Source organism: Pristiophorus japonicus, chromosome 9, assembly GCF_044704955.1.
Source record: "Pristiophorus japonicus isolate sPriJap1 chromosome 9, sPriJap1.hap1, whole genome shotgun sequence".
In the NCBI taxonomy this organism is placed as follows: Eukaryota; Metazoa; Chordata; class Chondrichthyes; family Pristiophoridae; genus Pristiophorus; species Pristiophorus japonicus.
In genome coordinates, this window is record NC_091985.1 from 67069753 (window position 1) to 67087677 (window position 17925).

Below are 17925 nucleotides of genomic sequence, written 5' to 3' on the forward strand. Positions count from 1 at the left end.
CAGTGAACACGGAAACTCTACAACTTTGCAATCATTGAAAAATGTCCCTGGTACTTCAACTTTAGTTTGGGGTTAGACAACACTGAGGGAGACAAATGAGTTGGAATCCTGGGAGTGTCATAACTGTGGATCACTCAGCCAGCATAAAAGGAAGCTTCCCACTGGTGTCAGAATTCTCTAAAATATAGAGTTACAGTTGGAGCCTTGTCAGGTAGTATAATCATTTTTTTAGCAATGGATCAAGAATGAAGTAATACAGGTTGAACCTCCCTTATCCGGAACCCTCGGGACTTGGCCTGTTTTGGATAAAGGATTTTTCCGAACGAGGGGTGGTCACGTTAAATTGGATAGTACAGGTACTGAGCAAGGGGATATCGGGGCTAGCTGGCTTGGGGCTGGGAGTGCGGCAGAGAGATCGGCAGAGAGATCATGGGGGGGGTGGGCGGTGGATCACAGGATCAGGCCAGCGATTGCGGGAGTCGGCAGCAAGGAAGGAATTCAATTTGTTCATGTCAGAGTTCTGCGCATGTGCCACGTGGTGGCTGGGAATGGTTCCGGACGAGGGGTGGTTCCTGATAAGGGAGGTTTAGCCTTTACTGAGAAATAGTTTTCACTTCTTGTTGATATTCCTATGAAGTATATTCCTCCTTAGTGAAGATAGGATACTTCTACAATGCTGGATAAAGCTCTATAGCTTCAGTTACATAGGTTGGTACTATTGGGCTAGCACTATCCAACCAAAATGATACAAACTGGGATACACTAATGTTTATAACTGCATTTATGAACCAGAATTGGAATTAGAGCTGTATCCACATGTCACAAGAAACTTGCAAGAGCTTAAGAATGCTTCAGAAAATGTCGGATTCTATAACAACTTATAATTGCACTTGTGAAAAGTGCATCATTGGGAGGATCCATGCACAACCAGGATACTCGACTGGAATCTTAACAGTGCCCAAAAAGATGCATCGGGTGAGGCTAATGACTATACCGAAAATACTGAAATAGTCTATGTTGATCAACGCTTTCATTATCTGGTTAGTTTTGTTATCAGATGGCAGGAAGTGAGGGAGCTTACAAGGGAGCAAGAGTAGTCAGTACAGGGAAACCCTGTGGGTCTGGACCGCATCCCCTCATTCCTGTGAATGGGCCATTGAATGACAATTCAAATTAAGAGAGATTGCTGCCCAGTGACTCCTGAAAATGTAGTCTTTGCAAAGACACACTCCTATGTATTTACCATTCGTAGGTTAGTAGCATAGCCCTAATATTGAGCCACTGAAGACAAGGCTGGATGAAGTATGGGAGGGAGGGTATACTTAGAGTTCATGCAGTTCAGAGGTTGTACTATTTGTGGAAGGGTGAAGCTAGAGCAAGGAGGTGAGGAGGAAAGGAACAAGTTATTGGAGCTCAATTTTAAATTATTGTGATTGTGTTATATGATTAAAACTTTTTTTTAAACAGCTTATATGGTGGAGGGTGAGGAATTAACTTTGCAGCTGTTTCTCAGAATATCTTTTGCGGAAATATGACAGGGTAGAATTTACCTTTAGTAGAATGTGACTGGCAAGAGGTGAAATAGAAACAGAAAGATTTGGATAAGATTGGTGAATAACAAATGTAGAAAATCAGCATTTAAAAAAACACAAACAGAAAGCAATGTAGTAGGAAATGGACCAATGGCTAAATGATCATGATGCAGACTACAAACTCCGTATTTCTTACAGACAAGACAGTTTGTTGCACTTGGGCGATTTTACTTAAGTACACGTCATTTTACCGGAAAAGCAATCATCAGCGAGGTGGGCCACACCTTTCACACACTGGGCAAGGATCAGTCTCGGGACTGATGTCTTCACGTCATTGACTCCAATTACTTTCACAATTCATTCCAGTGATAAGCTAGCTTTAACCGAAGTGTAAGTGAAGGATGTTTCAAGGTCACTGTACCAGGCTACCACTCCTTTTTTTTTGTCATTATGAAACTCAATATACAAAAAGCCTGTGATCAAAACAGCTTTTCTAGGAATTTTACGATTAAACTCACAAAGACACGTTACTTTGAATTTGTGTTTCTAATACTTTTACAGGTTTATCATTCATTAATATATTCTCCTAATAGTATCATTATGCGTTTTGAGCTGATTTATGTCTAGTTATTAAGAAATAATTTCTAACATTAGCACATCTAATCCTTTGTTTTTTTGATACAGTATTATTGAAGCAACTGGGCAACAACAAAATACATTTTTGCAAGTTCTTGGAATCAATTGTTGGGGAAGAAAATAAAAGCTAACTGCACGAATCCATAACATTTCCCTCTGACTTGGTCATTGACGTTCAGTTTATAACGTATTTATTGCATTTTTAGCTTTGTTCTCAACCAATCATTATTTTAGTTTAAGATCCATAATCTTATGCATGGCTATAAACTATTTCTTCTAAATGCCTAAATAACTATGAATATTTGACTTCTCACCTTCCAACACATATGCCCATGAGATGCCACTATCAAACCAAATATCCAAGATATCCTCTCCCTTGACATAATTGGACACATCAGAGCCTCCAATCTGCAGAAACAGAAAACATGATTGTAATTAAATTATGCCTATATATAAAAAAAAGAGATACGTATTTATACACACTCTACAGCTGACTTATCAATCTGTCTTGCATTTGAAAATACAAGTACCATTTTGGATTATTTAGTATTAGTGGGGAAGGAAAGGTGGGAGGCTACTTTCTGTTTGAATTAGTCTCTCAGTATCGATGTGGAAAAAATGCTATTATAGTTTACTCTTTAAAAAAACATCTTTTGCCTCAACCAAGACCTACCATTTCAGTCATGCCAATAACGGGCAAGAACTGCTTGTGCTGTAATTTTGATCTTGTGTTGCAGTACTTCAAGAAAACACTGAATACTGCGAGTAGCAGAGAACTGATATAGTACACTATACTTTAATACAGCTTCAGCATTATTCTTCATGGAAAATACTCCGGTCAAACTGCTGGAGAGGATAGTGTTGTGCAAATTCCATGCCTGAAAATATAGATTAAATTTATGGAACTAACCCCTAAATAAGCTGAACTGATCAGCTTATTTAGGGGATAGTTTCCTCTGGTTTGTAACTTTAATGCCTAAATAGGTTATCATGAGCAGCAGAACCCAGGAAACCAGCAGAAACCAGGAAAACTAAAGTTGATGAAATGCAAGAGGCAGAAAGAATTTTGGTTTAGGACTATTGAAGTCTTTATTGAAAAATTAGTGCAGAGTTTCCAAGAGGGTAGAGTAATACAAAAGAAAAGTGAGCCCTGAATTGACATTCAGATCTGACCGGTTTAAAAAAAAATGATCTTGGAAAATCGCATATCTGTGTACTTCCTGCCTGCAACACCTGACTTCCTGTTATAACATTTGTATCAAGTTTTATTATAAATTCCTATGTCCACACTTAAAATGGAAACTATGTAAACTTGTCACTCTGTAATTATACCCTCCCACCAATGGTGGTGGTGTAGGACTTAAGTTTTGTCCCCACCAGTTCCTCAGCCTGCAGTACAGAGAAATTCTATGCTGCAACCAACTTCAGTTCTCTACTTTCAAATTGTCACAAATGTTATTTAACTATAAATGTTAAACCAAATTATTATATGAAAATAATTCCAGAATGTATGACTTTAAATGGGGACCAAATTACATCCAAACACCCGGCTTTATTCACCCTTCAATTTAAGATTACGCTTCATCTCGATCCCCTATGCACTGCTACAGGAGATGACCAAGAATAAATTAAGACACACAGTATAAAAATACCAGAATTAAATTTACGAATTTTGTTTTCTAGCTTTTCTTCCAATAATTTTGAAAAACTCAACAAAAATTAATAAAAGCTAAAGAATAATATTGCAGCCATTCAGCTAACTGAATACTGAGGCACCCTGGGAAATTGGGGTCACTGCTTTTGCTCAGACCACACAACCTAAATTCAGGTAATAAGACACAGTTTTGGGCATTGCCATTCCCAATAACAGAAACCGATTTCACAAAATTACCCACATCAAACTTATGTGCACCATTTTGAGTTGGTGATAAATTGCATTTAACCACTCCCCCAATCACCACCCAAAAAAAGAAAAATATGGCCCCGAGGAACTGTTTTACAAGTCCATACAAGTTTAAATTGGGCCAGGCTGCTTTACAGCTTCAGTGTGGCACTCCCAGTACAAAGGTACAGTCCAAAGTAGACTAGTGCTAATTAAGAAGCAATTTAGTAATCACATTAAGAGCTGACTCTCAAAGTATTTTAATTTCATGTTTCTCATTACCCATAACCTTTTATGGATGCAAATAACTTTTCCTTGGGTTAATTGAAGAAGATTAAAATAACTTGTATTTGCATTAAATCCTACAGTGGAACTTAAGTTAGTGCTGCCCAAACAGTGGGATAAACAATATGGTTCCCATTTAAATATAACTTACCTAATAAAATGTGTCACAAACATATGAGATCATTTTCAGACTCAGTATAAGTGACCTGCAGGATCACTGGTACAAGACACATACACACACAAAACTATTTGCAGAAACCGTTTCATGTGTACAAAAAAGGTGAGAGATCAGTTTAGGAGGAGGGCAAGAAAAAAATATACTTTAAAAGGACAGTGTAGCTTGGACAAAATCACGAGGAACATTATTCATTCCTTTCATGTTGTAAGTAGGAGAATCTGTGGACTTGTGCAACAAATTGAATATTGATTTTTGTTTCGACCGCTTAACCATAGGATTAGTTATTCAGACAAAATTTAAAAATTATCCGAATGCATCCAAACAAAACCTCCATTTGTACAAAATAGCATTTATCAAGTACCCAAAAAACTCCGTGTGATATTTTTCACTTATGTCACATAATACTATTAGTTAATTTCCTTTCCAAGTTTGTATCTCTGTTCATCCTACCAGCTGATTTCAAATATTACCATTCTGGCAACTTCTCACACAAACATCTTATCAGATTCCAAATGTTATATTAATCTTTCCAAGTTCTGCAAGACCTACTTTGGGCTCAAATTAGGGGAAGCAACTATGTGGATGCACCAAATGATGTTGTGTCAAGTGGAAAGGTTGATTCCTTTGTTTCTCAAAATTAAAATGGAATTCCTACCGTAAATAAGTTAATGGTCATATATAGTGTGAATGTGGGAAATCACTGGGTAATTTGTGTCCTATACCTCTATGATTGCGTGTCACATCGTTTTACTAGTGAGGTTTTGCATGACCAGAGCTTTGGAATGGAATCCCTGCAGAAAGCAGAATCTTTAGGTTATCATCCAAGGCCAGTGCACTTGTCAAGACTTCAACAAGGTTAAGATTTCCAGAAAGAAAACGTGACTCAATACTACTCTACTGCACTAAAAAACTACAACAACAACTTGTAATTGGTACCTTTAATGTAAAAAAAAATGTGCTAAAGAGCTTCACAAAAGCGTAAAGACATGGACATCAAGACAAAAGGAGGCAATCGGAAATTTAACCAAAAACTTGATAAAACAGGTGAGTGAGGGAAGGGGGGGGCGGAAGAAATTCCAAAGGATGGAGCCTGAGCAGCTGATGGAGGATAATGAACAAGAAGCCCAACATCTGTCGTTGGGAAAATATTAAGGAAGCAGTAGCAGGACATTTGGAAAAGCATGATTCAATCAAGCAGAGTCAACATGGTTTTATGAAAGGGAAATCATGTTTAACAAACCTGCTGGTGTTCTTTGAGGATGTAATGAGCAGGGTGGCTAAGGGGAAAATCAGTGGATGTGGTGTATTTGGATTTCCAGAAGGCATTCGATAAGGTGCCACACCAAAGGTTACGACACAAGATAAAAGTTCACGGGATTGGGGATAATATATTAGCATGGATAGAGAATTGGCTAACGAACAGAAAACAGAGAGTCAGGATAAATGGATCATTTTCTGGTTGGCAAACAGTGAATAGTGGTGTGTCGCAGGGATTGGTGCTGGGCCTCAACTATTTACAATCTATATTAATGACTTGGATGAAGAGACTGATTGTAATGTAGCCAAGTTTGCTAATGATACAATGATGGGTGGGAGAGCAAATTGTGAGGAGGACACAAAGAATCTGCAAAGGGATATAGACAGGCTAAGTTAGTGGAGAAAATTTGTCAGATGGAGTATAATATGGGAAAATGTGAGGTTATCCACTTTGGCAGAAAAAAATAGAAAAGCAAATTATAATTTAAATGGAGAAAAATTGCAAAGTGCTGTAGTACAGAGGGACCTGGGGTCCTTGTGCATGAAACACAAAAAATTAGTTTTCAAGTACTCAGGAAGGCAAATGAAATGTTGGCCTTTATTGCAAGGGGGATGGAATATAAAGTCCTGCAACAACTGTACACGGTATTGGTGAGGCCACACCTGGAGTACTGTATACAATTTTGGTCTCTGTATTTAAGGAAGAATATACTTGCATTGGAGGCGATTCAGAGAAGATTCATTAGGTTGATTCCGGAGATGAGGGGGTTGAACCTATACTCATTGGCATTCAGAAGAATGAGAGGTGATCTTATCGAAACATAAAATAATGAGGGGGCTCGACAAGGTGGATGCAGAGAGGATATTTCCACTCATAGGGGAAACTAAAGCTTGGGGGCATAGACTCAGAATAAGGGGCCGCCCATTTAAAACTGAGATGAGGAGGAATTTCTTCTCTCAGAGGGTTGTAAATCTATGGAATTCTCTACCTCAGATGGGGCAAAATCTAGAATAACAGCACAGAAGCAATTAAGCAGTCGAGAGAGGTGATGGAGAAGTAAGCTGACTCCATGTCAGTGGATGATGTCACCAAGGGGTATGTAGATCAGCAAGTGAGGGAGTCAAGTATAGATCCTTGAGGGGCTCGAGGTGGTGCAGTCGAGATGCTCCAGCTATAACTGGATAGGCAAAAGAGTAACCGAGTGAGAGTAGTTCCAACAAGCTGGAGAATGGTGGTGTTGCAGGAGGACAGTGTACTCAATCATATCAAAGACTGCAGAGAAATTGAGGAAGGATAATGCTCCATGGTCACAGTCACAGAAAATGTAATTCATGACTTTGGTTCAGGAGGTTTTTGTGTTGTGGATGTGGGACTTAACTGATTAGGATTCAAACAGGGAGTTGCAGGAGAGATAGGCACAAATCCAAGCAGTGACAACCAACGTTCCCCGAAGATGCTCGGCGTGTGGTCACACATCGATTGGGAGGTCTCACGCAGGCCGCTCACCAGCTGTTGCCGCTGGAAAAATACCTTGCAGCAAATTTAAAGGAATCACGCGTGAAAAAAGAGAGGAAACATTGGTGGCAAACACATTCAAGTACTTTGAAGAGGAAAGAGACATTGGAGATGGGCAATAGTTTACATCGAGTGTGGGTTTTTTTTGAGGAAGGAATGATGGTGATTTCAAAAGAGATAAAGGTCAGTGCCCGAAGAGAAGGAATCATTTACAATGTCAGCTAGCATGGGGGGCAAGATAGGGAAGGCGGGTGATCAACAGATTGAGGTCGAGGGACCAGGAAGTGGGTCTCAAGGACAAGGTTCCCTTTAAGCTGCACGGCTGCGCAGTGCTTCAGGGACCCGGACAGCCGGCTTTTCAATGGAAAAACCATGCACGCTATTTTGAATGGCCCCCCGGGAATGTTACTCATGCATGGATACACTTGGAGAGAGCATGGGGAGAGATGAGAAAGAATCCAGAGGAAGACTGGAGTTCAGAGGGTGTGGAGGGCCGCAGGGGGAAGCTTTGCTTGATCGTCAAGGAGAAGCAGCAGAGGCAACTGAACAGATCATTGGAGACAAATAAATCCATATGCTCCTTGAACTTTTTGTTAGTTGTGAGAGTAGATGGTGCAGGGGGAGAGATTTGAGGAGGTGGCTGGTAGTGGAAGCTGTAGGTTATCATTGAGCAAATCAACACCTCTAGATTTATCATAGCACATGGTAGGCCAAAGGCTAGGCAGTTGTCAGTTTTCAAAGTGCAGTCATAAGTGAGTTGAGTTGGAGGAGAGTTTTTTTTTTAAAAAGGGGTAAATGCAAAAGGAAGTTGTCTATAAAGGTGCAAGAGGATGTAGGTGGTGAGGGATAAGGAAGTGGTCAGATATGGCCTGTTCAATAACATCCTATCCACCCTTAATGACATGCCACAAGTTTCAGCATGGAGTCATGTGTTTCTCACATTACAACAGTGACTACACTCCAAAAGAACTTCATTGGCTGTAAACCGCTTTGAGATGTCTGGTGGTCATGAAAGGTGCTATATAAATGTTAAGTCCTCTTTCTTTCTTTTGAAAACCCCTTGTAACTATATTGCTCCTTTAACATAGAAAAACAACCCAAGTCCCTTGATAGAGGAAGAAAAATGTGAAAAAAGTTTGATTATAGAAATGGCCTTGAGAAGGCTTTAAAATGCTTGTAGCAAAGTAGGAGATGGAGAGGCTTCAGGATGAAGTTCCAGAGAGGAAGGCTGAAATGGCTCCGTCACCAATAGGGAGGGTACAAAGGAGGCCAGAGTCAGAGCACCAAAATCTAGCAAGGAGGGTACTTGAGAAATCAAGTCGAAAAGAGGATAAAAGCAATGAACAAGAGTTTCAGCATCTCGGGAGAATGAAAGGGGTAAGATAGCTGTAAAGGCATGCAATGCTGAATAGGTGAAGGTAAGCAGTCTTGGTAACGGATGGAATATAGGGCATGAAGCCAAGCTACTAAAGTGACAGCATTTAAGTGGCTTTCCTCATTTGGAGAACAGCATAAATCATTTGAAAATGAAGGCTGAACAAATAAGGAAAAAGATTAAACTGCTTTTATCGTTTTTTTCTGCTGCTGGACTGCTGCTGAGTGTAACGTAGCCAAGTTTGCTGACGATACAAAGATGAGAGGAAAAGCAATGTATGAGGAGGGCACAAAAAATCTGCAAAAGGACATAGACAGCTAAGTGAGTGGGCAAAAATTTGGCAGATGGAGTATAATGTTGGAAAGTGTGAGGTCATGCACTTTGGCAGAAGAAAAATCAAAGAGCAAATTATTATTTAAATGGAGAAAGACTGCAAAGTGCCGCACTACAGCGGGACCTGGGGGTACTTGTGCATGAAACACAAAAGGACAGTATGCAGGTACAGCAAGTGATCAGGAAGGCCAATAACTGTAACAAGACTTCCCTGCTTTTATACTCCATCCCCTTTATTGCAAATTGGAAGTCTTGTTACAGCTCTATAATGTATTGGTGAGGCCACACCTGGAATACTGCGTGCAGTTTTGGTTTCCATATTTACAAAAGGATATACTTGCTTTGGAAGCAGTTCAGAGAAGGTTCACTAGGTTGATTCAGGGGATGAGGGAGTTGACTTATGAGGAAAGGTTGAGTAGGTTGGGCCTGTACTCATTGGAATTCAGAAGAATGAGAGGTGATCTTATCGAAACGTGTAAGATCATGAGGGGGCTTGACAAGGTGGATGCATAGAGGATGTTTCCACTGATTGGGGAGACTAGAACTAGAGGGCATGATCTTAGAATAAGGGATCGTCCATTTAAAACAGAGATGAGGAGGAATTTCTTCTCTCAGAGGTTTGTAAATCTGTGGAATTCGCTGCCTCAGAGATCTGTGGAAGCTGGGACATTGAATACATTTAAGACAGAAATAGACAGTTTCTTAAACGATAAGGGGATAAGAGATTATGGGGAGCGGGCAGGGAAGTGGAGCTGAGTCCATGATCAGATCAGCCATGATATTATTGAATGGCAGAGCAGGCTCGAGAGGCTGTATGGCCTACTCTTGTTCCTATTTCTTATGTTCTTATGATTTCCAATTCTTGTATTTACATACTGTATTGTGAAAATTATAGTACACCTACTTTATTTAAGTCAATTTCTACCACTTATGTATTAATGGAAAAAAAACTTTAAAATGTATATCTTGGATAAATCAGATGATTAAGCTTAGAAGTGCTCCAAAGCTTAGGGTTCACATAACAGTTAGAATCTTCTCAAGCACTGGACATTGCTTTATGTAAACTGAATCTCAACAGCATTACACGTTATTAGGAACTTGTTGCACTACATACACCATATATGCACTATATGTGCAGTAGCAGAGTGAGAAACTGAGGGTTCGGTGAAGTGGGAGAGTTCGGTGAAGTGGGAAAGTTCGGTGAAGTGGGGGCTGGGGGGGGGGGGTGTTGTTTTACCTCGTTTTTCCGCAGAGCGGCGGCATACCTGAGCGGGAGCAGACCGAGGCCAGAGAGTGGGGATAAAAGACACAACAGACCACAGCATACGGTCAGTGTGATCTCCTGGACTAGTCTTGATCGCCTGGTTGGATCGGAGGGGAATTTTCCCAGATTTTTCCCCCAATTGGCCTGGGTTCTTATCTGTTTTTTGGCCTCTCCCAGGAGATCGCACTGCTGCGGGTGGCATCACAGGTAAGGCAGGTAAGTGACTGGTAGTGATTGTGGGCTAAGTTTTTCTTTTAAATTAACATATAGCATATAACAAAATTCTAAAAACTAACCTTTATTTATTTAACGAATTTAATAAACTATATAAGGTAAATACTTTGATTAACACGAAACTAATTAATTAAATAGAATAATAGGAGAACAGGAGATGTGTTGCTGCTGCAATATGTGGGAGCTTCTGGACGTTTTGGTCCAGGGCAACTACATCTGCGGCTCGACGAACTACGGCTCCGAGTTGAGGAGCTGGAGTCCAAGCTGCAGACATTACGAGACATCAGGGAGGGAGAAAGTTACCTGGACCTTTTGCTCTAGGAGGCAGCCACACCCTCTAGATTAAATACTTTAGAATTGACACGTGGTCAGGGACAGGAGGGTGTGACTGCGAGTGTGGCAGGTACGGGGATCCAGGAGGTAGTATTGCAGGAGCCTCAGTCTCTACACTTGTCCAATAGATTTGAGGTTCTTGCAACCCTTGTGGACAAGTGTGCAGACTGCAGGGTGGACGAGCAGACTAACCAAGGCACCATGGTGCAGAAAGCCATTCAAGTGGGGGTAGTAAAGAGGAAGGTGGTTATAATAGGGGACAGTATAGTTAGGGGGATAGATAGGGTTCTCTGCAGCCGAGAGCGTGGGTCCCGAAGGCTGTGCTGCCTACCCAGTGCCAGGGTTAAGGACATGTCCTCCGCGGGCTGGAGAAGAACTTAAGTGGGAGGGGGAGAATCCATTTGTCGTGGTGCACATAGGTAACAATGACAGAGGCAGCACTAAAAAAAAAAGAGGTTCTGCTGAGAGAGTTTGAGCAGCTAGGGACTAAATTGAAAAGCAGAACCACAAAGGTAATAATCACTGCATTATTACATGAGCCACGAGCAAATTGGCATAGGGCCAATAGAATCAGGGAGATGAATGCATGGCTCAGTGGTTGGTGTGGGAAAAGTGGGTTTCGATTCGTGGGGCACTGGCACCAATACATGGGAAAGAGAGAGCTGTTTAGTGGGGACGGACTACACCTGAACTATGCTGGGACCAGAGTTCAAGCGAATCGAATAACTCGGGAGGTTGACGGGGCTTTAAACTAAATAAGCGGGGGGGGGGGGGGGCGGGGGGGAGAAGAAGAGGTTCCCAGTGGAGAGAAATCTAGAATGCTAAAGAGAAAAAGAAAGGAAGCAATGCAGGAAAGTGATTGTGGTAAGGATAACCAGATTATGTCAGGAAGGAACAGAACATACAAACAAATAAGTGCACCAACAAATAGGGTCCAGGTATGAAAAAATAGCGATAAGACAAATAGGGCTATAGTACAAAATAATGTTAAGATGTCTAATAATGTTAAAAAGACAAATCTAAAAGCACTGTATCTGAATGCACGAAGCAGCTGTAATAAGGTAGACAAATTAACGGTGCAAATAGATGTAAACGGATACAATATAGTTACAATTTTAGAGATATGATTGCAGGGTGACCAGGGTTGGGAACTGAATAACCAAGGATATTCGATATTTAGGAAGGACAGGCAAAAAGGAAAAGGGGGTGGTGTGGCATTGTTATTAAAAGATGAAATCAGAGCAATAGTGAGAAAAGATATTGGCTCAGAAAATCAAAATGGAGAATCAGTCTGGGCGGAGCTAAGGAGCTCCAAGGAGCAGAAAACATTGGTGGCAGTTGTCTATAGGCCTCCAAACAGTAGTGGTAATGTAGGGGACGGCATCAAATAGGAAATTAGAGATGCATGTAACAAGGGTACTACAGTAATCGTAGGTGACTTTAATCTACATATAGTCTGGCCAAACCAAATTAGTAATAATGCTGTGGAAGATGAATTCCTGGAGTGTGTACGAGATGGTTTTTTTTAAGACCAGTATGTTGAGGAGCCTACTAGGGAACAGGCTATCCTAGATTGGATATTGTGCAATGAGAAGGGGTTAATTAACAGTCTTGTTGTGCGGGGTCCTTTAGGGAAGAGTGACCATGACATGATTGAATTCTTTATCAAGATGGAAAGTAAAGTAGTCCAATCCGAAACTAGGGTCCTAAATCTAAACAAAGGAAACTACGAAGGTATGAGGAATTGGTTGTGATAGATTGGGAAGATTCATTAAAAGGCATGACGGTGGATGGGCAATGGTTGACATTTAAGGAACGAATGTATGAATTGCAACAGTTATACATTCCTTTCTGCCACAAAAACACAAAAGGCAAAGTGGCCCAACCATGGCTAAAGAAACTAAGGATAGTATTAGATCCAAAGAGGAGTCATGCAAAGTTGCCAGAAAAAGTAGCAAGCCTGAGGATTAGGAGCTGTTTAGTATTCAGCAAAAAAGGACCAAGAGATTGATTAAGAGGGGAAAAATAGAGTACGAGAGTAAACTTGCAAGGAACATAAAAACCGACTGCAAAAGTTTCTACAAGAACATTAAAAAAAAAGATCAGTGAAGACAAATGTAAGTCCTTTACAATCAGAAACGGGAGAATTTATAATGGGGAACAAGGAAATGGCAGAACAATTACTTCGGTTTTGTCTTCACGGAAGAGAACACAAATAATGTCCCAGAAATGCTAGGGAACCAAGGGTGTAGTGAGCAAGAGGAATTAAAGGAAATGATTATTAGTAAGAAATAATGCTGGATAAACTAATGTGACTGATAGCTGATAAATCCCCAGGGCCTGATAATCTGCACCTCAGAGTACTAAAAGAGGTAGCCATGGAAATAGTTGATGCATTGGTTGTCATCTTCCAAAATTCTATAGATTATGGAACAGTTCCTGCCGATTGGAGGGTGGCAAATGTAACCCCACTATTTAAAAAAGGAGGGAGAAAACAGGCTAACCGGTCTGTAGTTTCCTATCAGTAGTAGGGAAATTGCTAGAGTCTATTATGAAGGATGTGATAACGGGACACTTAGATAATATCAACGGGATTAGACAAAGTCAACATGGATTTATGAAAGGAAAATAGTGTTTGACAAACCTACTGGAGTTTTTTTTGAAGGTGTAACTGATAGAATAGATAAGGGAGAACCAGTGGAAGTAGTGAATTTGGATTTTCAGGCGGCCTTTGATAAAGTCCCACATAAAAGGTTAGTGTGCAAAATTAAAGCACATAGGAGTGGGGGTAATATACTGGCATGGATTGAAAATTGGTTAACTGACAGGAAACAAAGAGTAGGAATAAACGGGCCTTTTCCAGGGTGGCGAAATAAAATAAATAAATAATTTGGATGAGAGAACCAAATGTAAATTTTCCAAGTTTGCTGATGACACAAAACTAGGTGGGATTGCGAGTTGTGAGGAGGATGCAAAGCCGCTGCAAGGCAATTTAGATAAGTTGAATGAATGGGCAAACACATGGCAAATGCGGATAAATATGAAGTTATCCACTTTGGTAGGAAAAACAAAGACAAAGTATTATTTAAATGATGATAGCTTGGGAAATGTCGATGTACAAAGAGACTTGGGTGTTCTGGTACCCCAGTCATTGAAAGCAAACATGCAGGTGCAGCAAGCAGTTAGGAAGGCAAATGGTATGTTGGCCTTCATTGCAAGAGGATTTGAGTACAGGAATAAGGATGTCTTACTACAGTTATACAGGGCCTTGGTGAGACCGCATCTGGAGTATTGTGTGCAGTTTTGGTCTCCTTACCTAAGAAAGGATATACTTGCCATAGAGGGAGTGCAGCCAAGGTTTACCAGACTGATTCCTGGAATGGCAGTACTGTCGTATGAGGAGAGATTGAGTCAACTAGGCCTGTATTCACTAGAGTTTAGAAGAATGAGAGGGGATTTCATTGAAACGTATAAAATTCTGACAGGGTTGGACAGACTGGGAAGTCTAGAACAAGGGGTCACAATCTCAGGATACGGGGTAGGAAATTTAGGGCTGAGATGAGGAGAAATGTCTTCACTCAGAGGGTGGTGAACCTGTGGAATTCTCTACCACAGAAGGCTGTGGAGGCCAACTCAACGACTATATTTAAGAGGGAGATAGAAGATTTCTAGACACAAAAGGCATCAATGGGTATGGGGAGAAAGCGGGAATATGGTGTTGCATTAGAGGATCAGCCATGATCATATTGAATGGCGGTGCAGGCTCGAAGGGCCGACTGGCCTACTACTGCTCCTATTTTCTATGTTTCAATGTTTCTATACATAACACATGCTGTGTCACTGAGTGTGTCCAAAATTGCTACTCAACAAATGAAGTAAATACTCAATTTACTTTAATACATTCATTTTAAATTACATTTTGCTAAAAATCTAGCATAGACAAATCTGTCCATTTACAGGTGTGTTGTTGGAGATTAAAATTATTTATGTTTTAGCATGAAGAACATCAGTGTCAAAGCTTAATACATGCCAGATACATAAATTTGAGAGTCTGACAGAGGTTTTAAGGCCACAGCTTTTTTTTTTAAACTAGAGAGAGACATAAATTCCACAATTCGATTAAACTTTTCTGTTAGAAGCAGACAAGCTCATGTGATCTGCACATGAATATAGTTGCTCATGGTCAAGGTGTCAGCTTTTCAACTTATTAATATGATTGACCTAGTAGATATATCAATTTAAAATGTAACGCTGAAAGGACAATGTACATCTATGAAATATGACTAGGCCGGTGAAGGGGAAGAGAAAAGAGGAGACACAAAAATTCAACTCTACTACCCCTCCCCCACCCCCCGAAAAAAATTATTGGGTCGTACTCAACATGTAGTATTAATTATACTGTCAGCTTAAATATGAAACCATTTTTATATTTAACATTAAGCAAAAGGACAAAAGAAAGGTGGTTGTGCCAGAACACACTAGTAATTTCCATTGGTCTTTTTTTAAGTCACAGAAGTCTTTACTTGGAATTTAGATAATTTTTAAACTGTATTTAACATTCTTTTGGGAAATTTTTATCAACTATGAGACAGACCGAACATAGCTTTTATTTGCTCATTTTAGATGACTGAAAACTAAGTAACATAAATAAATGCCCAATGTCTTATGCTCCTCCTGTACCCTTTATATTCGGACAAGTTTCTTAATAAGCAACCTTTGTCTAATTTAGATGAGATTTCCAATCAACAGGCTGTATAGTAGTTTGAAGTTTTACAGTTCTTGTTGCAATATATATGAGACTATGACCTCTTTAAGAAGTACTACCTTTTTTAAAACTTCCTGAGTCAGGAGTTGGTCCAAAGGTAGAGTCCACCAACAGTCACTACCATGTTCTTCCACCAGTTTGATAAGGTGGTCCCTTGTGTGTCTGTGTGGGAAGAGTTACATCTGATTAATCAATCTGCAGCCATATTGACAAACATTAATACCAGTGTAGGTATATAAGCTCAATTCTTAAAAGAAGCATTTCTGTATTTATTTGATTTTCAATAAAAGTGCCTCTGTCCCCTCTTTTTTTGGGCTGGGGAGGAGATTGGACAGGATGTAACATAAGGCAATGAAAACAAATTACCATTGTGCAATTTCAATACACATTCAATAAACTCTCATTCTGTACATTAGACGTTTGCTTAAACTCGAGATCAAAGTCAGTAACATATATAGCAAACCTGTCATTTCCTTATAAATAAGCAACCATATTTACAATAGGCAAGCTGAAACTCCTTAAAGCAACACTATATTTCAATCAATTCAGCAACCATTGGTTCAATTTTATCAGTTTTCAATGCATTAATAGAAATAAAAATGAAAAAATCAAATGTCCCTTTTAATTGATAAATATATTTAGTATCAACTTGAACTGCAAGTCAATAACATTCAAAGGAAGAAACACAAAACAAACCAAAGGGAAAAGACTATTGCTCAGCTGATCATGAAGGATTTTCCCTCCTTCCGAAATCCTTTGCATAAAATTCCCTTTTTTCTGCCCCAAGTTTATGACCGTCTAGTTGTACACAAAGTGCCATAACTTCCCGCACCACAAGGCTTTACACAGCTCCTCACCAAATTTGATCGAATAGTTTCAGTTTCCATGGCAACTAAAAGCCAATCATTCCTAATAAATAGTTTCTAAGAACATCAGGACCTCCTTGTCAATATGGCAAGTCTCTGCCATTACCAATGAGAAAATAATCACTCTGTAAGCACACATCAATGACATAGTTTCAGACACATGGCCCAATATATATATTTTTGTAACAGCCTTCTTTAGTCCACTCACTGATCACCATCGTGACCCTGCAGGTTTTCCACTAATGGCTGCTCAATTTCTCATTTGGTGTTGCTGCCTTTTCTCCATCTGAACAGTTGCCTAACTAGCCCTTCCAAAAATGGTAAAGTCACTATGAAAGATGGCAATTTTTTAGCTTTTGTTTTTCTGCACCCTTATTTATTTTCAAATTTACGAAATTATAAGATAAATAAGACTAGCTCCTTTCATATTTTAAAATTCATTTATTTTTTGGTTTTGATAAGTGATAAACTACATTACTGAAATTAAAATACATATCAAATATGTATTTCAAATAACTCCCATCAAGATATTTGAATTTCTGCTAGTTACACTGGGTGTACAAAGTAAAGTTATTAAATATTTGCAGCATGGATAATCATTAACCTGCATTTATTAACTTCCACATCAGCCAAAGGTCCATAGTGCTTTTTAAAAAGACACAAAAGGGACATTTCTTTTTCATTGCTTTTCATTGGATGAAAAAACCCTGAACAGTGCCGACAGCCAAGAAGAAATACAGCTTAAGAGTTTTCTTTATTAATTTACGGGATATGGACGTCGCTGGCAAGGCCGGCATTTATTGTCCATCCCTGGCAAGCCTGAGCGGTTTGGTACAACTTGAGAGACCACTTCAGAGGGCAGTTAAATACAGGCCAAACCAGGTAAGGACGGCAGGTTTCATTCCCTAAAGGACATTATAGTGAATTTGATTGTTTTTTTATAACAACCGGCAGCTTCATGGCCACTTTTACTGATACCAGCTTCTTTATTTTAAAACTGTGTTCAAATTTTCAAACTGCTCTGGTGGGTTTTGAATACACATCTTCTGCAGTATGCACAGTAAGTAAATATCCTTTTCATATAAAAAGGTATTATGATAGTTCAGTTGAGTAGGTATTGTTAGTGTGCTGATAAAATCTGCGTGTAGGACACATGCAGCCTATCTCTTTAAAGTTTAAGAGCTTAACCCCCACCAAACAGTTATAGCCACAATATTACTGTGCTATAAAACTCAAGGCTAAATATGAGTTGGGTTATTGACTTTTGGAACAAATATTCAAACTAAAACTTTCAATGCCAGCAAAGTAAAGCTGCAAAATCAAAAAAGGTCAACCATATAAATTGCAAATTTCAACAAAAGACAGATCTAGGTAGCCTGTAGCCAACAAATTAATTCTTCTAATGCAAGTAACTAGCTGATTGTAAAAACTTTTCCAAGTTTACACGCCATATCTAGGAGTTCTGGCAT

General features: G+C 39.6%; 1 protein-coding gene across 3 annotated transcripts in view; it reads right to left on the reverse strand.

Moving 5' to 3' along the window:
* iars2 (isoleucyl-tRNA synthetase 2, mitochondrial) overlaps positions 1-17925 on the reverse strand; it is a 109242-nt gene that overhangs the window by 38638 nt on the left and 52679 nt on the right. For all 3 annotated transcript variants that reach the window (XM_070889432.1, XM_070889433.1, XM_070889434.1), the window contains exons 13-14: positions 15650-15752; positions 2483-2576 (exon numbers count right to left, since the gene is read on the reverse strand). In XM_070889432.1, the coding sequence (XP_070745533.1) occupies positions 2483-2576; positions 15650-15752 (197 nt within the window). The remainder of the gene's footprint in view (positions 1-2482; positions 2577-15649; positions 15753-17925) is intronic.